The sequence below is a fragment of the Myxine glutinosa genome, chromosome 13, assembly GCF_964187855.1.
Source record: "Myxine glutinosa chromosome 13, kmMyxGlut1.1, whole genome shotgun sequence".
NCBI classification, from domain to species: Eukaryota; Metazoa; Chordata; class Myxini; order Myxiniformes; family Myxinidae; genus Myxine; species Myxine glutinosa.
The window spans coordinates 86,660,997-86,684,637 of NC_136273.1; the positions used below are offsets into that span (position 1 = coordinate 86,660,997).

The 23,641-nt window shown below is 43.9% G+C and overlaps 1 protein-coding gene across 1 annotated transcript in view; it reads right to left on the minus strand.

Moving 5' to 3' along the window:
- Positions 1 to 22,266, minus strand: part of LOC144888586 (WD repeat-containing protein 47-like) — a 35,538-nt gene extending 13,272 nt beyond the window's left edge. The window contains exons 1-6 of the mRNA XM_078767032.1: positions 22,163 to 22,266; positions 20,315 to 20,484; positions 20,135 to 20,218; positions 9,743 to 9,827; positions 9,273 to 9,633; positions 8,921 to 9,105 (exon numbers count right to left, since the gene is read on the minus strand). Coding sequence (XP_078623158.1) covers positions 8,921 to 9,105; positions 9,273 to 9,633; positions 9,743 to 9,827; positions 20,135 to 20,218; positions 20,315 to 20,472 — 873 coding nt within the window. The 5' untranslated portion in view covers positions 20,473 to 20,484; positions 22,163 to 22,266. The remainder of the gene's footprint in view (positions 1 to 8,920; positions 9,106 to 9,272; positions 9,634 to 9,742; positions 9,828 to 20,134; positions 20,219 to 20,314; positions 20,485 to 22,162) is intronic.
- Positions 22,267 to 23,641: the final 1,375 nt, after the last annotated feature.

The following is a 23,641-nucleotide window of genomic DNA, read 5'->3' on the forward strand; positions in this document are numbered from 1 at the left end:
ACGGATATATTTATTGGAACTCGAGTACTCAAGCTTGAGGACAGCAAAGTTGCATTGAAACTCACAAGGAATGACCAACAGTACAACAAGATGCTCTGAAATAATTCAATTAACATTGCTTTATATAAAGAAAGTCAGGGGTGGAGTTAGCTCACAAGACACAGAGACAGAATGGGCTCATTGGGCCTCCCACCATAGTCCCATCCTGTTGTTCAGTTAATTAAAGGAAGTTCATCCAAGGCCAGTCATGGGTTAGCTCTGATAAGGAGATGGTCAGCATTATGTGGCAACATGTTTACAACTTTCTGTATAGCAGCTGGCTTGGGAAAGTACAAAGGGGAGTGGACACTCATAAAACTGTCAACTTGCAAGATAATGGCAGAGTCAGGAGAAAGGCAAAGAGAGATAAGAGTTGCCTCCAAGGCCTGAAAAGGGGAACTAGAGATTGTGCCCACGCAGGCCAGAGCACACAGGCAGAGAACTCCTTATTAGGATATTACACATCCTCAATGCAGTAGAAAGAACTCAGTATCATAAAAGAGTACAGTAGCAAGTCAAAACAAAACATATAATTGGTTATACTTGGTAATTGGTAAAGCAGCAAGGATATACAAAGGGGGAGGGGCATTACAGCTCCCTACATATATATATACATATATAAATATATACATATATACATATATACATATATACACATATACATATATACATATATACACATATACATATATACACATATACATATATACACATATACATATATACACATATATATATATATATATATATATATATATATATATATATATATATATATATATATATATATATATATATATATACATATATATATATATATATATATATATATATATATATATGTATATTGTTACCGATTTGGGAACCCCCCCCCCCCCCCCCCTCACTTGTAAATATCCCCCTTTGTAATATTATCCCCTTCTATTAATTATTAAATATCGCACCCTAGGTCATCGCAACACGCAGCCAATCTTAGAATCATCTTGCTAATTATTTCCTATTCTATGTTTAATTAAGGCTCTGTATCATTAGATTGACACCACGTTGCATTAACAAATAAGGATAGCTCCCCTTCCATAACGCCATACCCCAGCAAACTCTCTCTGCAAACAGCTCAACAAGCGTGGGGTGCGCGCCCTCTCACTGGCCTTGGTGCTCTGCATTGGACAAGAAGGCGGGGTCGCCGAGAAGAGGCGTGGCCGTGGCTCGCCACAAGGGCGGAGCTGTTCAGCTCCGTTACCAAATAAGGCTACAAACAGCACGTGGGCGGGACCCAAACGGCCGAGGGCGTGTAACGACCCCACTTCATATATGCGTTCGAGGATCGCGCATGAGGAGATGGGAGGAGACGAGCCATTGTTGAGACCAGCAGAGGTGATGAGTGCACAGCACAAGCGGGTTGCCTGACGCGAGAGATCGTGCCTTGCCTGAGAGGAAATCCCATCATTACTGAGAGAGCGAGAGGGTCGTGGCGTCGACGCAACCACGTTGGTTCCAGCGGTTGTCGTGTTCGCTTTAAACCACGACGCGAGGTCGGAACGGAACCTCGACGGCTGAATGAGCCGAACCGGCTGCCTTTGCCAGCTGAACGGACCTTCTCCTGCCATTCCTGTCATCATCCCCGTGTGAGTCTGTCTTTGTGCTGTCCTGGGTATAAGTAAGACTGTATAGATAAGGCTGCCCTGTGTTCTTTTTACATCCATCTATCCTTGTACAGCTTTGATCTTTCTTTTCCTCTGGTGGTTGTTATAATAAATGTGTGCTCTTTCTCCAAGCTTTGGTTTCGTCTTCCTCCAGTTGCTTTAGTCTTTTCTTTCCATTGGTCTACGTGGCACGATTAAAACCGCTATAATCGGGTTAGTAATTGTTAACGGCCTGGGTCGTGACTCGCTTCGCTCGGCGTGTCCATTACCGTCGCGACTCGGGCGGGGCTGGCTCCTCGCTGGTTGGGATGTCACGGTAAGCAGGTATTCGGGGGGTCTTTTTTTGGGTCTCTGGCCCGATTACCCTGGTCGTGGCTGACCACCAGTGACGTCACAGACCCCCAGGATCGGCGACGGCCAGTATAACGGACAAGGGGTTAACCCCCCTTGCTAACGGGAGCGCCGTCGTCCCAGATCTGTAACAATATATATACATATATCTATATATATACTATATATATATATATACAGTCACGTGAAAAAGTAAGTACACCCCATGTAAAGTTTTGACTTTTTCAACATATTTCAACATACAGCTATTTGATCTTCATTTCAACAATATTGAAAGATAAAGGTGATATAATATAACAAATATCATGAAACATTTACATTTTGTAGTCCATTGTATAATTTAAATAAACATAAATGCAAATTTCGCATGTGCAAAAAGTAACTACACCCCTACATTTATCACTGCTTCAAATACCTAAAATTAGAATCAGGTGCACCAGCTCAGGTGCAAATGATTAGAACATCGTTGGAGAGGATCTTGGAGGAACCTGTCGCATTTAAACCTCAGACATTTAGTTTGGTTTGCTCTTTGTTGTTGAAGTGTGCGGCGTCACCATGCCTAGATCAAAAGAGCTCTCTGAGGCCTTCAGAAAGGTTATAGATGCCTACGAGTCTGAGAAGGGATTTCAAAAGATCTCCAAACAATTTGAAATCAATCATTCGACCGTCCGGAAGATCATCTGCAAGTGGAGAAGATTCCAAACAACTGCCAACTTGTTCAGGCCAGGCCACCCCAGCAAGTTCAGCCCGAGAGCAGACCGAGAGCAGACCGCAAGATGCTGAAAGAAGTCTCTAAGAACCCTAGAATGTCATGACGGTACCTACAGGTAGCTCTTGCCACTGTTGATGTCAAAGTGCACGAGTCTACCATTAGAAAGAGGCTGCACAAATTTGATCTACATGGGAGGTGTGCCAGGAGGAAACCTTTGCTGTCCAGAAAGAACATCAGGGCAAGACTAAAGTTTGCCAATGAACACCTAGGCAAAGACCAGCACTTCTGGAACAATGTGCTCTGGACATGAGTCAAAGGTAGAGCTATTTGGCCACATTACCAGAAGACATGTTTGGCGAAAACCAAAGACAGCATTTGACCACAAGAACCTGATACCAACTATAAAGCATGGTGGTGGAAATATTATGGTTTGGGGCAGCTTTGCTGCATCAGGGCCTGGGCAGCTCACCATCATAGAATCCACTATGAATTCTTCATTGTACCAGAGGGTGCTTGAGGATAATGTGAGGCCATCTGTCGGAAAGTTGAAGCTCAACCGAAGGTGGAACTTGCAACATGACAATGACCCTAAACATGCCAGTAAATCCACCAAGGAATGGCTGAAAAGAAAGAAATGGAGGGTTCTGGAATGGCGAAGTCAAAGCCCGGATCTAAATCCCATCGAGATGTTGTGGGGGATTTGAAACGAGCTGTGCATGCAAGAAACCCCTCAAACATCGCACAGATGAAATAATTCTGCATGGAGGAGTGGTCAAAAATTTCTCACAGTCGATGTCAGAGACTGGTAGACAGTTATAAGAAACGCCTACTTGGGGTTGTTTCTGCCAAAGGGGTCAATACCACCTATTAGAGCCAAGGGTGTACTTACTTTTTCCACATGCGAAATTTGCATTTATGTTTATTTAAATTATACAATGGACTACAAAATGTAAATGTTTCATGATATTTGTTAGATTGTCTCACCTTTATCTATCAATATTGTTGAAATGAAGATCAAATAGCTGTATGTTGAAATATGTTGAAAAAGTCAAAACTTTACATGGGGTGTACTTACTTTTTTGTGTGACTGTATATATGTATTGTTATTGTTACGGACCGCGGATAAGATGTTGGTTTTGCCGAGCGGAGGCCCCGCGGCCCTAACAGTTACCCCGACTAACCCGATTCCCGAACGTTGGCCGGATCGCGCCACAGATATTCAATGTGGAAAAGACAAAAGCGACACGGATGTGAAGAAGAAGAAGAAATAATAGGGAATACGAATATAATTTATTTGCTATTTACAGGCTCAAAAAAACCAAGGAGAAGGAAGGATAATAAAATAATATACAGAAGAATTAGAGACACAGTGCAATTATTACCTTATACAAGCTTAATTAAATACCCATGGACAAGACACACAGAACAAACTCACGTACACAAAAGGATGGAAAGGCAGGAGGTGGATGGATGGCTGGAGGGAGAGGAAGGTCCAATGGTACTGCAGCACGATCGGCGCGTTTAACAGCCGCCGTTCCTTCGCGGCCCTGCTCCGGAACTGCCGTCAAGGCCCCAAGCTGCTGTCGTTGCTGCTGTGGCTGCGGCTGCTCTGTGGACGTCGCGTGCTTTGCCAGGACTCGTCTGGTCCAACCACACAACTGAACAACGTGCTTGCTTCTTGCCCAACTCTCTTGCTTGGTCCAACTTTGGCGAGCAAGGCGACGAATAGCAGGCTTTGTGCTTCCCTGGATGATCTCCTTCAGTACCTTGCGCACGCACTTTTATAGCGCCTCCGGCGATCAAGCCGCCGGCCTTCAGGACACGCCCCTCGGTGTGCTCACCTCGGCCCTGGTTGGTCGCGCGACCCTCTGGCTCCGCCCTTGATGACGACGGGCGGGCACGCCCTTCTTCCCCGACCCGAGCACATGTTCAATGGTGGTTTTGGAGGGGATGTAATTGGCAATCGAGGCTTGGCAATGATGAAAGGGGAAAGTGAAAGGAATCTACTCTATTTCACTTGGTGCAATGGAGTGTCATCTTAATGGAAGACAAGGCCTTACCCTAATACACATAATAAAGATATAACTATCAACCAGGGGGAAATCTATGATTGGCTGACGTGATTGTTTATGACCTAATTATGGGACGCCCTTTGACCTTTATACATAACTGGAGTAAGGAGGGTCCAGACTAAAGCAATAATTCACAACAATTTACTATACAATACAACACAATAAAAAAAACACAATCCTCATTTCCATAATATATATATGTATATATATATACATATATATATATATATATATATATATATATATATATATATATATATATATATATATATATATATATATATATATATATATATAACAATCATGATATTTCAAAAGGTTTTGGATGACATGACAAGGTATTCATTCATTGATATAAACATTTAGGACTTTCTCGGTGAGCTAGAAAGCCGAATTGTTTTTTGTATATTGATGCAACACGAAGCCATTATCCCACGGAAAAAAATAATCACAAAACCGGTGGAAACTGTCCATAAACAAATCGGCCCGTGCAGATGTGAGCTCTGCTCACATGACCCAAGATTAATAGGACATCAGTTGATCTTGCACAAGCATGCTCGCTCCATGAGGGAGCTGGTGTTTCTTTTCTTGGCTTCATGGCGATGGAGGGGGAAGTCGAGGTGTGGGGTGGTCGCAAGGTGAGATTGATTGCTGGCAGGCCAACGCAGGCGTTTGAATCACCGCTTACCCTCCCCCCCTCCCCCCACTTTACAGTCTCTTATAGGGGCATATCTGTATGGGGAGCACAACCCCATGAGACCTCAAAGTTCCGATGTATCGTACCAAATTTGGTCCATAATCGGTCGGGTAGGTTTGTGTGGAGATCTTTTAGTCAAATGTTGACAGATGTACGTATGTATAGATGGACTGCTGGTCCACTGCTGGACCCACTGCATGAGGTTATTTTGGAGAAATAAAGTAAAAGTGACTACAGCTCTCTTCAATCCCACTCCTCCCTTCAGGTCTTTAAAACAGCTGTTCACCAACATCTCTTATCTTCCCCATCCAAAACCTTGATCTTTTCTACCCCTGTTAAAGCACCCCAAATCCACCTCTTTCAATCGCCATCTTCTTTCCTGAAATTCCTAGTAGTGTTCATTTGCTTTATACCATGCAACCCTTCTCTCCCACCCCACCTCCCCATAAACATAAACCCCACCTCCCCATAAACATAAACATCCTCCCCTCCCCATAAACATAAACATGCAACCCTCTCTCTTCCACAGATCTACCGACGTCCTTGTTCTCTGCTGTTGTTGTGCTTTTATGCTTTCCTCCCTCTCCCCCCCCCCCCCCCCATCCTCCTCCTCCTCTCCCGCCCCTTTTATGTATTGTATGTTTTATGGGTCCGTGCATGTTTTCGTGTGTAATGCGTTAGCTCTTACATGAGCCTCGACTCTGTATACAAAAAAATAAAAAATAATTAAAAACACCTGTAAACTGCTAAATAAAAAGCTCATTCTAATGACAAATTCTTAATTTACTCGGGTTATTTAGCTGCTTGCGGAATGCAACCACAATCCACTTCATCAAATATATCTATACTGTACTAGCAGAAGTACCCGGCATTGCCGGGCGGGGGAGGGGAGGGGAGGAGGGAGGGGAGGGGAGGAGCACGGGGGGAGGGGAGAAGAGGGGGGGGAGGGGAGCAGAGGGGGAGGGGAGGGGAGAGGTGGAGAAGATGGGGAGGGGGAGGGGGAGAGTGAGGGATGGGAGGGGGAGAGTGAGGGATGGGAGGGGGAGTTGGTGGGAGGGATGGGAGGGGGGATGGGGGAGGGGAGGGGGAGAGGGTGAGGGATGGGAGGGTGAGGGGGTGGGAGGGGGGAGGAGGGAGTGGGGATGGGGGAGGGGGAAGGGGGGAGGGGGGAAAGGGAGGGGGAGGGGGAAGGAAAAGGGAGGGGGAGGGGGAGGGGAGAGGGGAGAAGGGGAAGGGGTAGGGTGGAGGGGGGAGGGGAGAAGGGGAAGGGGTAGGGTGGAGGGGGGAGGGAGGGGAAGGACGGAGAGGGAAGGGAGGGGGAGGATGGACGGGGGAGGGGGAAGGGGGAGGGGGGTGGGAAGGGGAGGGCCAGTCAACAATGACGTTGCAGTTCTCATGGTCGGAGAGCAGCACAACAATCGCGACATCGTCCTGCATCTTCGCAAGAGCACGAAGCGGATTTGGAGACTCACCGATCCTGTGACCCACGCCCTCCAGTACCGGCGTTGCTGGGCGGGGGAAGGGAGACCCGTACATTCCCAACCCGTACATTCGCCCTCTCGACTCAAGCTCGTATTCGATTCGTATTCGAAATTGAAAGGGGAAAGGGGAAATCCTTCGTATTCGAATTCGTAAACACGAAATATGAATTAAAATTTAATTCATATCGCACAAAATCGACACAAAACACAATCGCATAAAGGTGAAAAAACGCAATCGCTTTTCGCCCTGAATTACGTGCAAACGTGCGACGTGTAACGGGATGGAACATCACGTGATCGCTCTGAGCGAATCAGCGAGCTGCTCTGTCACTGGCTGAGATTAGCGGGTACTTCGCTGAAATGCGCTGAGGTAAATATGAATAAAAAATATGGATCTCGTCAAATATGGTCTCGGCCATGTTCGTCCCAGGCTCAATGGCCATGTCTATGCCAAATATCAAGCACGTGAGCCTCTCCGTTTCGGAGTCTATCAGTAACATTACACACACACACACACACACACACACACACACACACACACACACACACACACACACACACACACACACACACACACACACACACACACACACACACACACACACACACACACAAACTGTGTTTTATATATATAGATTATAAAACAGGAGTGTCCGTCCGTCTGTCCGTCACCCAAACTACTCCCACAGTTTTGGGGCTAGCCCAGCCAAACCTCCTGTGGAACGTTTTGGGGTCCTAGCGGATGTTGTAAGGTAGGTAGGAGGTTTCAAAAATTCCTCAATAAAATTTTGATTTTGAAATCAACTCGATATGAACCTGCCGTGAATCCGGAAGTGGACAAATGATCCACCACGCGGTGACCCATTTTTGACCATTTTACATAATTAATTAATTAACTTTAGGGGGTGTAACCCGGGGTCGCGTGATAGGAAAATCCTTTGTGTCACAAAGGATTTGACTTTGTGTCATTTGTAAAATGGTCAAAAATCACGGGGTAACCCAGGTCACCGCGTGGTGGATCAAATGACTGCAATGAGCTAGTTTGATGATATCTCAATACAATCATCATTTAAAACAGTATTTTGTTAAAGTATCAATTTGTGATTGGAATGACGTTTGGAATTGAGTGAATACAATTACGATTTTGAATTCGTAATTGTATTCACCCAACCGTACGGAACGACTCCACATCGGGATTTAAATATTTGTATATGTCACAAATGTTGGTAAAAGTTTATTTTTTATATTAATGCTATTTAATTTGTGATTGGAGTTATGCTGTTTGGAATGAAAATAGAGATATTGAGTTCAAATGAAGACGAAATGCCGTGACGGTTTCTACTTTCTAAGCATGACATTCGCGGATCGCCATATGCAGATTCGCCATTGACTGGGTATAGAACCATTCAAATGGGTACGTTTTTCGTGGAAATCCTTCACGAACCTGCTGTCTATGCTTGATGTTCGACTACAGGTGGCACAGGAATGTGCAATTTATTGATTTCATGCTTTAGCATTCACCGTTTCTGCATTGTCTGCTTGCTTATGGCCTCCCACCGTGCGTAGCACGGGCACCTCACTAGTAAAGAACCACCTTTAGAGGCCATTTTACCCTGCAGAGCAGGGGTTAGCCGTTTTTGGGCACCATGGTCCCCTTTTTTAAGCAATGTTTTATGGCCGGATGCCCTTCCTGCCGCCAACCCTGTTAGTCGCCTCTTGCGACACAGGGAATTACCAGCGAACTGGTACTCAATTTGCCGACCTTGGAAGGATGACAGGCTGAGTCAACCCACCTGGCGTTAATTCAGCAATCGACCGGGATTTGAACCCAGGATCCTAGGATCCCAAGCCGGCACCCCAACCGCTAAGCCAACACCAACATGTCCTACTAGTACAGGAGGAAGACCATGTATAAGGAGAATTGCCTGCATGATTGGTGTAAGAAGTTCGGAGACAGAGCGAGTAGGTGGCCGGGAAAGGCGGTCCAGGTGCAGAGAAAGTTGCCGTTGTTCGAAAGTACAGCTGAACGTATCAGGAGGGATGCTACGAAGCCAGGATAACAAGCTTGGATCAAGATCATCACAGCCACTGCCACACAGAACATCCACACCTGGGGGTGGGGAACATTATAAAGGATAAATGCTAAAAGGCTGAGGATAGAAGCAGTTAATAAAAGAAAAAGGTCAAGCAGCAGAGAAAAGAAAAAAATATTGAAGCTAGAAAGAAAAGTAAGGATTTGGAATAGAATATGAGGTCATTAGGAAATGGAAGACTTACCAAGCAGGGATTCCCCATCTCCAAGCAATCCCTCTCCAGTGGCCTGGCCCTGACATAGCTCCAGACTAGCTTCGTACAGCAGACCCTTCACAATCAGGTGGATTAGCCGATCAGGACTCGAACAGAAACCAGCCATGCTGAGCTTACGGTCCGCGGGGATGAAATCCGAGACGAGGACACTGGCCTCGTGGAAACAGTGCACGCGTGCTGTACTCGGAGACCAGTCCCGATAGTCCGCATGTTCGGTAAGTCGTGGGAGAGTCAGAAGGAGGCAAAGACTGCTGTAATCATCACGGCTTGAACAGAACGGTTCAACAGCTTGCAGACAAGCAACCACAGACTCTACGGAAAACTCAGTTTGCTGAGGCAAGGGAGAGAATGTGGCGAATGGAGAAAAGAAAAGTGATGATATAAAAACTCGTACATAAATGGGTAAATACAACATTGAACAGGTAACAGCAGCAAAACACCTGTTTTGTATCTTCTTCTGGAAGAACAGCCTTTGTGATGCACAAAGCCTCCAGGAACTTTTGCTTGAGGATCAGGTAGTGAAACCTGAGGCAGAAGAACATGTTTGATAAAGAGTCATGGGTCATCAAGACATTACTCTGCATCTCGGCTTAATGACGTATCAAGGTTTTTTGTTTGTTTGTTTATTTTTACAAAAACTTTTTTTGAATATCAGGAAGTCCCTCAACTTAGGAAGATGTAGGGATGCCGCAGACACTCCATAGGTTTAATACAACACAAATCCTCAAAAAAGCGACCAAGATACAAACTCGTAAAGTACCTACCAGTATGCTGTGGAGAACTTCACATCCAATGACACTCGCTAAACTTTGGCAGCATTGCTGAGCTACAAAACTGACCAACTCAAAACAGCCGATTGTAATTCTTCTTCTTTTCTAGCACAACTAAAAACTGGTTTAGGCTCCGGACTTGGTTTAAATAAGAACATGAGAAGGTTCATGACTACTCAACATTTTCACAACTTGAAAGGATTCCACAAAAAGTAGGCATAACTAAACCTTTCTCACACTTTTAGACGGGTCAATATACAACCAGAACAGCCGTACCCCAAAAAAATTGCAAATTTTAGTTTTATTGCATTTCCTTATATTTTAAGACTTACTTAGGAACATATCAAAAGTTGGACATAAATGGACCATGGGAAAGTAAAAATTTTTGACATGATAAAAATGTCACAAAACCATGCACGATTCACTACGTCGAAAACGTCTTTGGTTTTTTATTTTTGTTTCTTTTTGTTTATATAAATTAATTTGTTCCACTGAGACCAGCTGCAAAGGCAACATTTTATAACACTTGTTTCGTGTCTTTAACAATGTTTACATCTGCTACCTGACACATGTCTTTAACAATATGACCTCCCAGCATGTAGGCTAATGACCTAATTCCTCACTGGTAGTTGTGCAGCTTGACTGAGTAACAACTCCACATGAATGAGTTAATTACACCTAATTAGGACTCAATTGGACAACGTTGTATGGTAAACATTGGAGATACAATACAATACAACCAAGGAGATACAGTACAATACAACCAAGGCCAAGGCAGTAGCAAAAAGACAGGTAGGCCTATGCATACAATTGCCCCATATATTCTACATGTATTTTGTACTCCTACAACTGTAGTGTATGATGGTATTTATTTTCCAGGTTCTAGAGTTGTGGGGATGCATATTTATTTAATAGGAATGGGACCAGTTGATTGGGGGAAGGGGGGGGGGGGGGGGTTCTATCAGTATGTTTTTCTTCTGGACTATACATATCTTTTCCTGGTGCACCTTGTGACTAAGCAACAGAGCCCTTGTATATAATTCATTTCAGATGCAGAAAGCAATGGGATGACCACTATGCAGATTATTCCATAGTATGTTTCCTCCTAATATATATCTTACATAAATATCTCAGTTTCAGGGGCGGAGAATGCTCTGATGGCATTCAATGTATATGGCCAATGTAAATTGACTGCATGCTTCTAAAAGATCTCATTTTTGTATTTTCAGAGATAGAAAATGAACTCTTTATATGGTAAAGAGACCTGCCCTTTATGCCAAAGGGGATTGGACTGTGAGGAAACAGTATCAGTTCGTGAGAAAGGAGCAGAAGGCATCAACCGTGCAAGTGCCGAAAGGGGTGTTGACATCAGAATTCTAGCTGGTACCAGTGTTCACAAATCATGCCGAGTGAATCACATAAACAAAAAGGACATTGCTTTAACCAAGAAGGATCATGCGGAATCAGGTCCATCAGTCAAGAGGAGTGCTCGCATTTCCCTGGGACCATATGACAGTAAAACACATTGCCTTTTCTGCGGCACTGAAGTTAAGGAAGAGGGCCCAAAGCGAGGCCATGCAGAAACAGCCAGTTTTGGCTACGTGAAGACTGACGCATTTGTTAAAACTATATCAGTTCATTGCAAAACAAGGAGCGATGAATGGGCCCTTGCTGTTCAAGGCCGCATTGAATATTTTGAGGGTGATCTCCATGCAGCTGACTGTGTGTACCACAAGTCCTGCAACATTAATTTCCGCACAATGCGAGACATTCCACAACAGTTCAAGCCGACTGAGTCAAACAAGAGACGAAAAATGGGAAGGCCTAAGGACAGTGACCAGAATGAGGCTTTCGATAAGGTGTGCTCTTTTCTTGAAGACAATGATGAGGAACAGTTAACAATTACAGACCTCGTGGCTAGAATGGAACAATACCTGGGCGATAGTGAATCCAATGCATATGGGAACCAATACATGAAGGAACAGCTTAAAAAACGATATGGTGAATCTATATTCATGGCAGAGGGTAGAGGCTTAAAAGACATTGTGACATTCAGAGAAAAAATGTCCCAGATCCTCCGTGACCACTACAATGCACCACGAGAAGATGATGAAGAAGCACAAAAACGTGCAATTCTTCAGACTGCTGCAAAACTAATAAAAAGTGACATAAAAACAACAGTTGCACCACATGGGGATACATACCCAACTACTGCAGACCTAAGCCTTACTGCTGCATTGGGGTATGTCCCAACTAGCCTGCGATTCTTGCTGCAGCATCTTTTGGTCGGGAAAGATACATCTAGGGAGGTTGCTGGTATTGGACAAGCAGTCATCCAAGCAGTGCGTCCAAGGGCTGTAATTGCACCATTGCAGCTTGGTCTTGCAGTGCAAATGCATCACTTGTATAGGTCTCGTTTCTTGATAGATAGTCTATCAACCTTTGGCTTTTCCTCATCTTACTCCGAAGTGCAACGGTTTGAAGTAAATGCAGCCTCTTCTCTTGCTCCGGATGTGTTTGGAGGTGACACCGACATTCTTGATACATCCTTGTTATTTGCTGGAGACAATGTGGACCACAACATCATAACGTTGGATGGAAAGGGTACCTTTCATGGGATGGGCATGATAGCAGCTATTACACCAGGGCGTCAATCTAGCCACATCATATCTAGAAAGAAAATGTCTGACAGGAAGCTCGTCGAACTGACGAAGATCAATATAATAGATTACCGCTATGCAGAGCACGTCAACCGCAACCTCAAATTTCAGCCCCTCCCTTTGTTATCAATTTGTGATCGCCCAATTGACATATTATGGGAGATGTCATTTTGCTTCGAAAAGAGTGCACCAAATTGGCAAGGCATGATGCACTTTCTGCATGAGGAGTGTGATCACCCAGGGAAAGCCTCAATACAGTTTCTCCCAATGATTGATATGAACCCAGGTGACAAAACCTGCATCTTGTCAACTCTTGATTACCTGAGCAAACTTGCATCAAAACACAACATGCCAGCAATCATCACATTTGACCAACCGCTGTTTTGGAAGGCCTCTGAGATAGTGAATGCTCTTCCTGCTGATAACCCAATCCATAATGCAGTGCTACTGCTTGGGAGCTTCCACACATTAATGAATTTGTTGGGTGCCATTGGAAGTTTGATGGATGGAAGTGGACTGAAAGAGATCCTGGAAACAGTGTATGGTCAAAATGCTGTTGTGCACATGCTGAGTGGGAAGGCGGTGCAACGTGCTTTTCGTGGCCATTTGCTTGTGGATCAGTGTCTTACACGTCAGGTTGTTGGCAAGATTGTGGAAGTTGACCCTGGGTTTCAAGAACAAGTGGCAGAACTGGAGCGACTGTACATTTCCCTGGAGACTGTCGAAAGTGACACTATAGAGTCTGTGTTGCAATCAGAGTGCATTCATTTCATTGACAATAGATTGAATCAGGAAAGGAATAAACTTGCAAAGGACTCGAAAACCAGTGCACTTTGGATCAACTACCAGCGTATGTTGGGAATTGCAAGGGCACTTGTGGCAGCTGATCGGACGGGGTCCTGGGAGATGCATCTCCAAGCCATATCAGCTTGCTTGCCGATATTTGCAGCTGCTGGCCATCCCAATTACCTGAAGTCAGCTCGACTCTATCTAGAGAAGATGCTTGCGTTAGAGGATGACAACCCTGAGGTTCATCAGAAGTTCCAATCTGGTTATCATGTAATCCGGCACAGTGACCAATACTGGGCTGGCCTAGGCTCTGATCTTGTGATAGAACAGACATTAATGCGCTCACTGAAAAGCCAAGGGGGGCTGACTCGAGGAAGTGGGATGTCAGAGCACCAGAGAGCAGTTTGGACTCTGTCTTCAACCATATCGTCCTCCTACAACCTTGCTATGCAAGAACTGACCTCGAGTAGCTACTCAACAAGTGAACAACATAAGGAGTTGACAACATCCAGGGTGAGTCGAGATGAAGCTGATCGTGGCAAAGTTGCCGAAAAACTGGACAGCTTCACACCATTTTCTGATGACAAGTCATTGCGCAATATCATCACAGGGGTTACTGCAAATGAGGATGTCAATGTTCATGACCTATTCAAAGTAGGTAGTGACATTGTCAAGAAGATGGATGATCACCCAGCTTACTCCTATTCACACAAAAGGAGTTCTAAAGCCAAGACACTTGCATTCAGCAGGGCAGTCAAAGTTGCTGAGGACCGCACAATAGATCCAGCGTTACTATTCCAGAGGTTCTTAGTGGTGTCACAGACGGGAGATCTCCAGATAGGTGAAGTGATGAAATATGAACTCTGCCCATACCCAATGTCTCTTTTTGAGGCAAAAAACATCCTGCGCCAGCCAGATAAACCACAGTTGGCGGAGGCAATAAGGAATTATGCTACAACCAAATCTGACAATGCTGTCAACCAGACAGTTCCAGGAACAGATCACTATGTTCTTGACGGGGGATCACTTATTCACCGCTTAAAGTGGACAGAGGGATTCACCTACAGTTCCATTGCAGATGAATATGCCTCATTTACAGTACGACACTATGGCAAAGCTACTGTTGTGTTTGATGGTTATGAGGCTGGGCCAAGCACAAAGGACTGTTCTCATCAACGTCGGAATAGAAACAAGAATGCCACCAAGGTTAACATTACGGAGTCAACAAAATTTGTTGGGAAAAAGGAGGACTTTCTGTCGAATGAGTCAAACAAGCAGGCAATGATACTGTTGATTATAGAGGTGTTGCACAAGGAAGGCTGTGAGGTGATCCAAGCAGAGGGAGATGCTGATGTTGAGATTGCAAAAGCGGCCGTCGCAAATGCGGCTTCCAGATCTACAACCCTCATTGGAGAAGATACAGATCTCCTTCTCCTCCTGCTCTTCCATATGGTGGAGACAAACTGCATTGAACTCTATTTCCGTTCTGACAAGGCAAAATCAAATGTCTACAATATCAAAGTCCTTCAGCAGATACTTGGAAATGCAGCCTGCAGAGATATATTGTTCCTTCATGCATTAACTGGCTGTGACGCAACGTCTCGTGTCTTTGGGATTGGAAAGAAGTCAGGGTTTCAAAGAATCATCAAGAAAGAAAAGGAACTGATAGACAGCTCAAAGGTGTTCTGTAAACCACAGCAGAGTCAGGATGTTATTGAAACTGCAGGCTGCAGAGCAATGGTGGCATTGTTTGAAGCAAATCAGAACGACTCATTGGCATCGATCAGATACAACATTCTCTGCAAAAAGGTTGCAAGGGCTAAGGCATTTGTCACTCCTGAAAGATTGCCACCCACATCCGCTGCCTGCAAGTTTCATTCTCTGCGGACCTATTACCAGGTAATGGAATGGATGGGCCTTTGTTGTGGAATGGAGCCAACGGAGTGGGGATGGAAGGTAGAAGGAGGAAAACTTGTTCCAGTGATGACAGACAAAAGCCCTGCTCCAGACATACTACTTCAGATGATTCACTGCAACTGTTCAGGGGGGTGCAAAACACTAAGGTGTTCATGTAGGAAGCATGGATTAGAGTGCACCAGTGCATGTGGACATTGCCAGGACAGCAACTGTGACAATATGAGTGTTGAACCAGACATAGAGGAGGAGGAGGAGGAGGACGATGAAACTGGAATCTAAGACTAGAAGGCATATGGTACTTCCACATGTGTCAAAATTGTCCAATTTTTTATATGTTGCTTTCCATGTCATAGACTGGCAGAAACAATCAAAGAACATATATTTGTGCAAATATTTACTTTAAATTGCGAATGGTCTCAGGATTAGCACTGCATAAACTACCAGCAACGATCATAATACAAATATTGGTGCAAAATTAACTTTAAATTGTTAGTGGTCTGATGATTATCAGTCAATTTTTTTACGTTTTATCTGCCGGCAGCCATCTTGTTTTCTGACGTCACTGAGGGACTTTCCCATGCGTCAAAATTGTCCAACTTTTAATATGTTGTCTTCCACTTCATAAACTACTAGAAATAAGCATAAAACAAAAATTTGCAATTTTTTTGGGGTCAGGCAGTATATTGACCCGTCTATTTACTTTACAGAGCACTGGTGCTGCCGAAGCAGTTTTTTGGCAAGGGTTATACTGGGTGGTTTGCCATTGCATTCCCAGCATTCTTTGTCCATGTTGTATCCTCACAAATGCTGAGCGTCAAGCGAGGAAGCCGCACGAAAATTTTAAAAAGTATTTGGTGGGACTCGGCCGGGATTTGAACCACCGACCTCCCAGACTCTGAGCAGACCCTCTAGCCATTATCCTACCAGGTCTGGTTACTGCATAACTATGCCTATTATTATGAAGGAAACAATGGATGGGTGGGACCACGCCTGTCAATCAGCCTGGTGGAGGCGGGGCCATTACGGCGTTTGCCCAAGCGCCAATCACACCGAAATGGGTGTGGTTAATGGCATGGTTAATGGTGTGGTTAATGGCATTACGCACAGTGATAGGAGCAACAACAGAAAACCACTTTTAAAGAGAGTTGTCGTTAACAGTGGAATATTACGTACAGTCCGACAACCATTGTTGCCAGATGGACGATAATTATGATTGTTTAAATATGATAATTGGTGCATGCGTGACTGCACATGCAAATAGTGCAAGAACTTCTGTCCTAAAGCTGGCATGGATGCACACACCGATTCAGTTTGTCGTTGACTTGTCGTCATTGAAGTATGACAAACATTAAATAAAGTTGGTGATTTAAAAAATGTATTTACATTTTTAAAGTACAGAAACACTTAATAAAAAAACATTTTAAAAAATGCATAAGGATGTATGAATGGTGCTCCAAAAAGTAGGTACAGTCACATGAAAAAGTAAGTACACCCCATGTAAAGTTTTGACTTTTTCAACATATTTCAACATACAGCTATTTGATCTTCATTTCAACAATATTGATAGATAAAGGTGATATAATATAACAAATATCATGAAACATTTACATTTTGTAGTCCATTGTATAATTTAAATAAACATAAATGCAAATTTCGCAAGTGGAAAAAGTAAGTACACCCTTGGCTCTAATAGGTGGTATTGCCCCCTTTTGCAGAAACAACCCCAAGTAGGCGTTTCTTATAACTGTCTATCAGTCTCTGACATCGCCTGGGAGAAATTTTTGCCCACTCCTCCATGCAGAATTCTTTCAGCTGTGTGATGTTTGAGGGGTTTCTTGCATGCACAGCTCGTTTCAAATTCCCCCACAACAACTCAATGGGATTTAGATCCGGGCTTTGACTTGGCCATTCCAGAACCCTCCATTTCTTTCTTTTCAGCCATTCCTTGGTGGATTTACTGGTATGTTTAGGGTCATTGTCATGTTGCAAGGTCCACCTTCGGTTGAGCTTCAACTTTCCGACAGATGGCCTCACATTATCCTCAAGCACCCTCTGGTACAATGAAGAATTCATAGTGGATTATATGATGGTGAGCTGCCCAGGCCCTGATGCAGCAAAGCTGCCCCAAACCATGATATTTCCACCACCATGCTTTACATTTGGTATCAGGTTCTCATGGTCAAATGCTGTCTTTGGTTTTCGCCAAACATGTCTTCTGGTACTGTGGCCAAATAGCTCTACCTTTGACTCATCTGTCCAGAGCACATTGTTCCAGAAGTGCTGGTCTTTGCCTTGATGTTCATTGGCAAACTTTAGTCTTGCCCTGATGTTCTTTCTGGACAGCAAAGGTTTCCTCCTGGCACACCTCACATGTAGATCAAATTTGTGTAGCCTCTTTCTAATGGTAGACGCGTGCACTTTGACATCAACAGTGGCAAGAGCTACCTGTAGGTACCGTGATGACATTCTGGGGTTCTTAGAGACTTTCAGCATCTTGCGGTCTGCTCTCGGGCTGAACTTGCTGGGGCGGCCTGGCCTGAACAAGTTGGCAGTTGTTTGGAATCTTCTCCACTTGTAGATGATCTTCTGGACAGTCGAATGATTGATTTCAAATTGTTTGGAGATCTTTTTAAATCCCTTCCCAGACTCGTAGGAATCTATAGCCTTTTTTCTGAAGGCCTCAGAGAGCTCTTTTGATCTAGGTATGGTGACGCCACACACTTCAACAACAAAGAGCAAACCAAACTAAATGTCTGAGGTTTAAATAAGACAGGTTCCTCCAAGATCCTCTCTAACGATGTTCTAATCATTTGCACCTGAGCTGGTGCACCTGAATCTAATTTTAGGTATTTGAAGTAGTGATAAATGTAGGGGTGTACTTACTTTTTCCACATGCGAAATTTGCATTTATGTTCATTAAAATTATACAATGGACTACAAAATGTAAATGTTTCATGATATTTGTTATATTATATCACCTTTATCTATCAATATTGTTGAAATGAAGATCAAATAGCTGTATGTTGAAATATGTTGAAAAAGTCAAAACTTTACATGGGGTGTACTTACTTTTTCACGTGACTAAACAAGGTCACATGGTCACAACAAATTATCATGTGAAAGCATTTCACCATCTTTCTTTGAATAATGGTTGCGCCTGCAAATGACACTATACATCCCTCTCGATGTGTGTGTACGTGTATGTGCACGTTTATTTATATATTTGCATGCAGCCTGCATTTGCTGGGCTGCATCATTTTCTGGGGCGCAGCTGTGCCGCTAATGCAACACCCCCTATTACCAGTAAGCTGGTACTCATTTTGCCAACCTTGGAAGGATGACAGCCGAGTTGACCCGCCTGGAGGTAATTCAACGGCACGACAGGGGCTTGAACTCAAGACCCTACGCGATCTTAAGCATACCACATTAACCGTTTTGCAAACACCAAGCTTGTGTGTATATACCCTCAGACCCCACTATTTGTGAGGGATACGTTCCTGGAAAATCCGCGAATTGCGAAACCGCGAATAGCGGGGCATTGTTTCAAAGGAGAAAGGGGAGATAGGTTCCCGAGTCGTGAAAATCCACAAATGGCGAGGCAAAAATCCACGAATGTCGACGAATTTGCGGACCACGGCCACAAAGAGGGGTGGGGGGGGGGGGGGGATGAGGGAAACCTGCGAATTCACAGAACACAGCCATGAATAGGAAAAAAAAAAACAAGAAAGAAAACCGCGATTTCGTGGAACATGGTCGCGAATAGGGGAAAAAAAAAAACCGCGAATTTGCGGGACACTTTTCCATGAATAGAGAAACAGGTCGCATTTTATCACCCGCAAATAGCGGAACCTGAGAATAGCGGGGTCTGACTGTATATATATATATATATATGTTAACTGTTTAACATTTCAGTGGTCACATTGATACATGGAAACAATCAACAAACACCATCGTTATAAATGGACGCAGACATGGACAGACAACAACCACTATTCAAGGAAACATGTAGGGATGGTTCCACATGATAATTTATTGTGACCTTCCAGACATCCTTTTAAATTACAAAAACTAGAACAATGCGACTGTGTCGCCAATATGCCTCCGCATAGTCCCACAATGGGTAGATGCCCTCGTTCACTGTCCTAAAAATAAACAAGTTTGATTTAAATCCTTTCAGCTCTTTTCAAGTATCACATTTTCACCAGCCATGACAGGTTTCACATCGATCGGTGAAGCAGTTTCAGAGAAGGGATTTTTTAAAAATAAACATTTTTGGCTGGTATACCACTTCACCTATGATGCCATCATTATCGTGCTTTTGTTCCCCATTGGGAGTACTTGACAATGTGCCAACTTTAAAATTTTTCCATTTAGCGGTTAACGGAAGAGATATATATTTTTTATTATTTGCTTTAAATCCTAGATGGCTGCCATACCACGTGACCTATGACGTCACAATTATCATAAAACCATTCTGCATGGGTGTCACTCCTACCCTGAAAGTTTAGTCTCAATCGGACATATGGTTGCCGAGAAAAAGTGGTTTAGCCTATACGGACGTACGCACGGAAGGATGGATGGACGGACGGACGGACAACCCGAAAACATGCCTCTGGCGATTTTGTCGGCGGAGGCATAAAAACAAAAACAAAAAACGTTCTTTATTACTTGTTTTTCTAAATACAACCGGTCATACCTCTTTTTGTTAAACTTGTCCAGAGCTTCCAGTGGTTGGATAAACTCCAAAACATCATCCCACTGGCCCTCGAGAATCAGTTGCCTAAGATGGAGAGAACGATATTAACTGGGAAATCTCCACCACATTCTCCTTCCACTCTTATTTATGTAACATTTATATGCTTCTGCATCATCTGACCTCAAGAAGAGCATGTCGTCTGAAAAGAGCCCGTTGATAACTCCACTTTCCCTCTCCAGCGACAGCATGGAGACATGCAACCGTCTTGAATCGAGAAAATCCAGGATTAGTTTCACCACCTCGGCCTCCTTCACACCGATCCGTTCCTCCATAGTCATCTTCAGTGCCTGCTTGAGAAGTCATAATCGGAATAATAAAGTAAATAACAATGAAATGCTCTCTCTCCGAGTGGATCATTTACATTCTGACAAGTTTGAATGGAATATGATCCGTCTCCAAACCAATGTACGCCAGTACCCTATCGGCAGGAAGTCTTATCATGGAGCATGTCATCTTCTCAAGACAAGATGCTAGTCAGCAATCTCTCAGATCTGTGAGCAATTGCTAAATAATCCCATAGATCCCATTTAAAAAGTGTCGTTACCCCAGACACTTAATTTACAAAGCATGCACCCTTGGTTGCCCCCTCAGGATATAGCAAGTGATCACATCCACAGGAAATTCCACATGAAATTCCACATAAAATTCCAAATTAAAATTCCACGCGCAATTCCGTATACAATTCCACACGCAATTCCGTATGCAATTCCACACGCAATTCCGTATGCAATTCCACACGCAATTCCGTACGCAATTCCACACGCAATTCCGTACGCAATTCCACACGCAATTCCGTACGCAATTCCACACGCAATTCCACACGCAATTCCGTACGCAATTCCGCACGCAATTCCGTACGCAATTCCACACGCAATTCCGCACGCAATTCCACACGCAATTCCACACAATCCACACACACACACAATCCACACACACACACAATCCACACACACACACACACAATCCACACACACACACACACAATCCACACACACACACACACAATCCACACACACACACAATCCACACACACACACAATCCACACACACACACACAATCCACACACAATCCACACACAATCCACACACAATCCACACACACACAATCCACACACACAATCCACACACACACACACAATCCACACACACACACACACAATCCACACACACACACACACACACACACACACACACAATCCACACACACACACACACAATCCACACACACACACACAATCCACACACACACACACAATCCACACACACACACACAATCCACACACACACACACAATCCACACACACACACACAATCCACACACACACACACAATCCACACACACACACACACAATCCACACACACACACACACAATCCACACACACACACACAATCCACACACACACACACAATCCACACACACACACACACAATCCACACACACACACACACAATCCACACACACACACACAATCCACACACACACACACACAATCCACACACACACACACACAATCCACACACACACACACACAATCCACACACACACACACACAATCCACACACACACACACACAATCCACACACACACACACAATCCACACACACACACAATCCACACACACACACAATCCACACACACACACAATCCACACACACACACAATCCACACACACACACACAATCCACACACACACACAATCCACACACACACACAATACACACACACACACAATACACACACACACACAATACACACACACACACAATACACACACACACACACACACACACACACACACACACACACACACACACACACACACACACACACACACACACACACACACACACACACAATCCACACACACACACAAACACACAATTCAATACACAATTCCATATACATACCGCTGCTGTGCATTCAAAGCACTGTAACGCGGACAATCATTACTCACACCACGCACACCTGTGCTCACGTCGAACCTTGTCTAAACGCTGCACGTTTTCAACCAAGCACGACCATTCGCAATCACGTGCAATCCCAATATCACGTCCGCCTCAAACCCGAAATCTCGCAGGCCACGCCCCGTACAGTGCGGCGGGCCCACGTCGTGACGTCGCTTGCACCGTAAGGCGGCAGCGAAGGAGTTTAATCCCATGGAGAATCGGATGGAGGATAAATGGAGCCGAATTTAAAGGGAAAGACGTCATGAATGAGAATTACGTCAGGATTTCGAAATCTCACTGGTAAAAACCAAACCAATCAAATCGCCTAATAATAAAAACGAAATAAATATAGATTTCCGCCCTCTTTTTATAATTTGTGTAAAATTAAGTGTTATGCAAACACAAACAAACGCAGCATATTCGTTAAACAATATGATACAAAGAATATTCTTAATAAACCTACCTCGATACAATTATCTTCAAATCAACGGAGATTATTGCGTGGGCAGGCTTCGGTCACGTCGATATCATGACGTGACGACCATACGTGGGCGTGGCTTTTGCTGTTGTTGTTGATGGCTTTCTGCATTCTTTGATCTACATAAATCTATATACCTCACTGTAAAATCTTTCAGACTCCAGAATTATGCAAAACACCATGCCATTTGTTCGCAGGATATCAATGCTAGCCATTTTTGGTCGAAATTTGCATTTATTACTTTTAGAAAATGATTATTCATATGAATGGCCACGATACTCGGGTGTGTTCCGTTAGCAAGCCGCTTCAGAGTACGAGGCAAAAGAGGAAAAACATAAATAAATGAGGAGTCAGAAGGATGAGTTCCCTGCCAAGCTTATCTATACACCCTTGAATGTACCACTATGCATGTTGGGAAGGGTGGGGAGGGGCGGGCAGAGCCGCTGGGGGCGGGGTTCAATGTTTGTGGATCTTGGAGAATTAGGATGAAAAGTAACAATAAAATAATGAAATACATGTTTCAACAAGAAAGAGCAATCAGAGATTGCAAACCCTCGCTAGGATGTATTTTCGGTGGTTTTTAAGGCATTTGTGTTAAAACAAATATGGCCGAACCACGTGACCGATGATGTCATCATTGTTTTTTCTAAACTAATTTATTCCCAGATGATGCTCAAGAAATTTCATCTTGATCGGATGAAGTTTTGTACTTGTCGAATTATGACGTCACAATGGAGGCACCTATGACATCATCATTAACATATTTTATTCCCCATGGAGAGTTCTTCACAATGAGCCATATCTCAATTTTTTTCTATTCAGCGCTTTCGGAGATATAGAGGTGCAATCTTTTTTCGGTTTTTCCAAGATGGCGGCCGAACCACGTGATCGATGACGTCATAATGATCATTTAAAAATTATACAGGTGGAGTTGCACCTATGGTGAAAATTTCCTGTCAATCGGACCAACGGTTGCAGAGAAAATCATATTTATTATGTGCGGACAAACAGACAAACAAA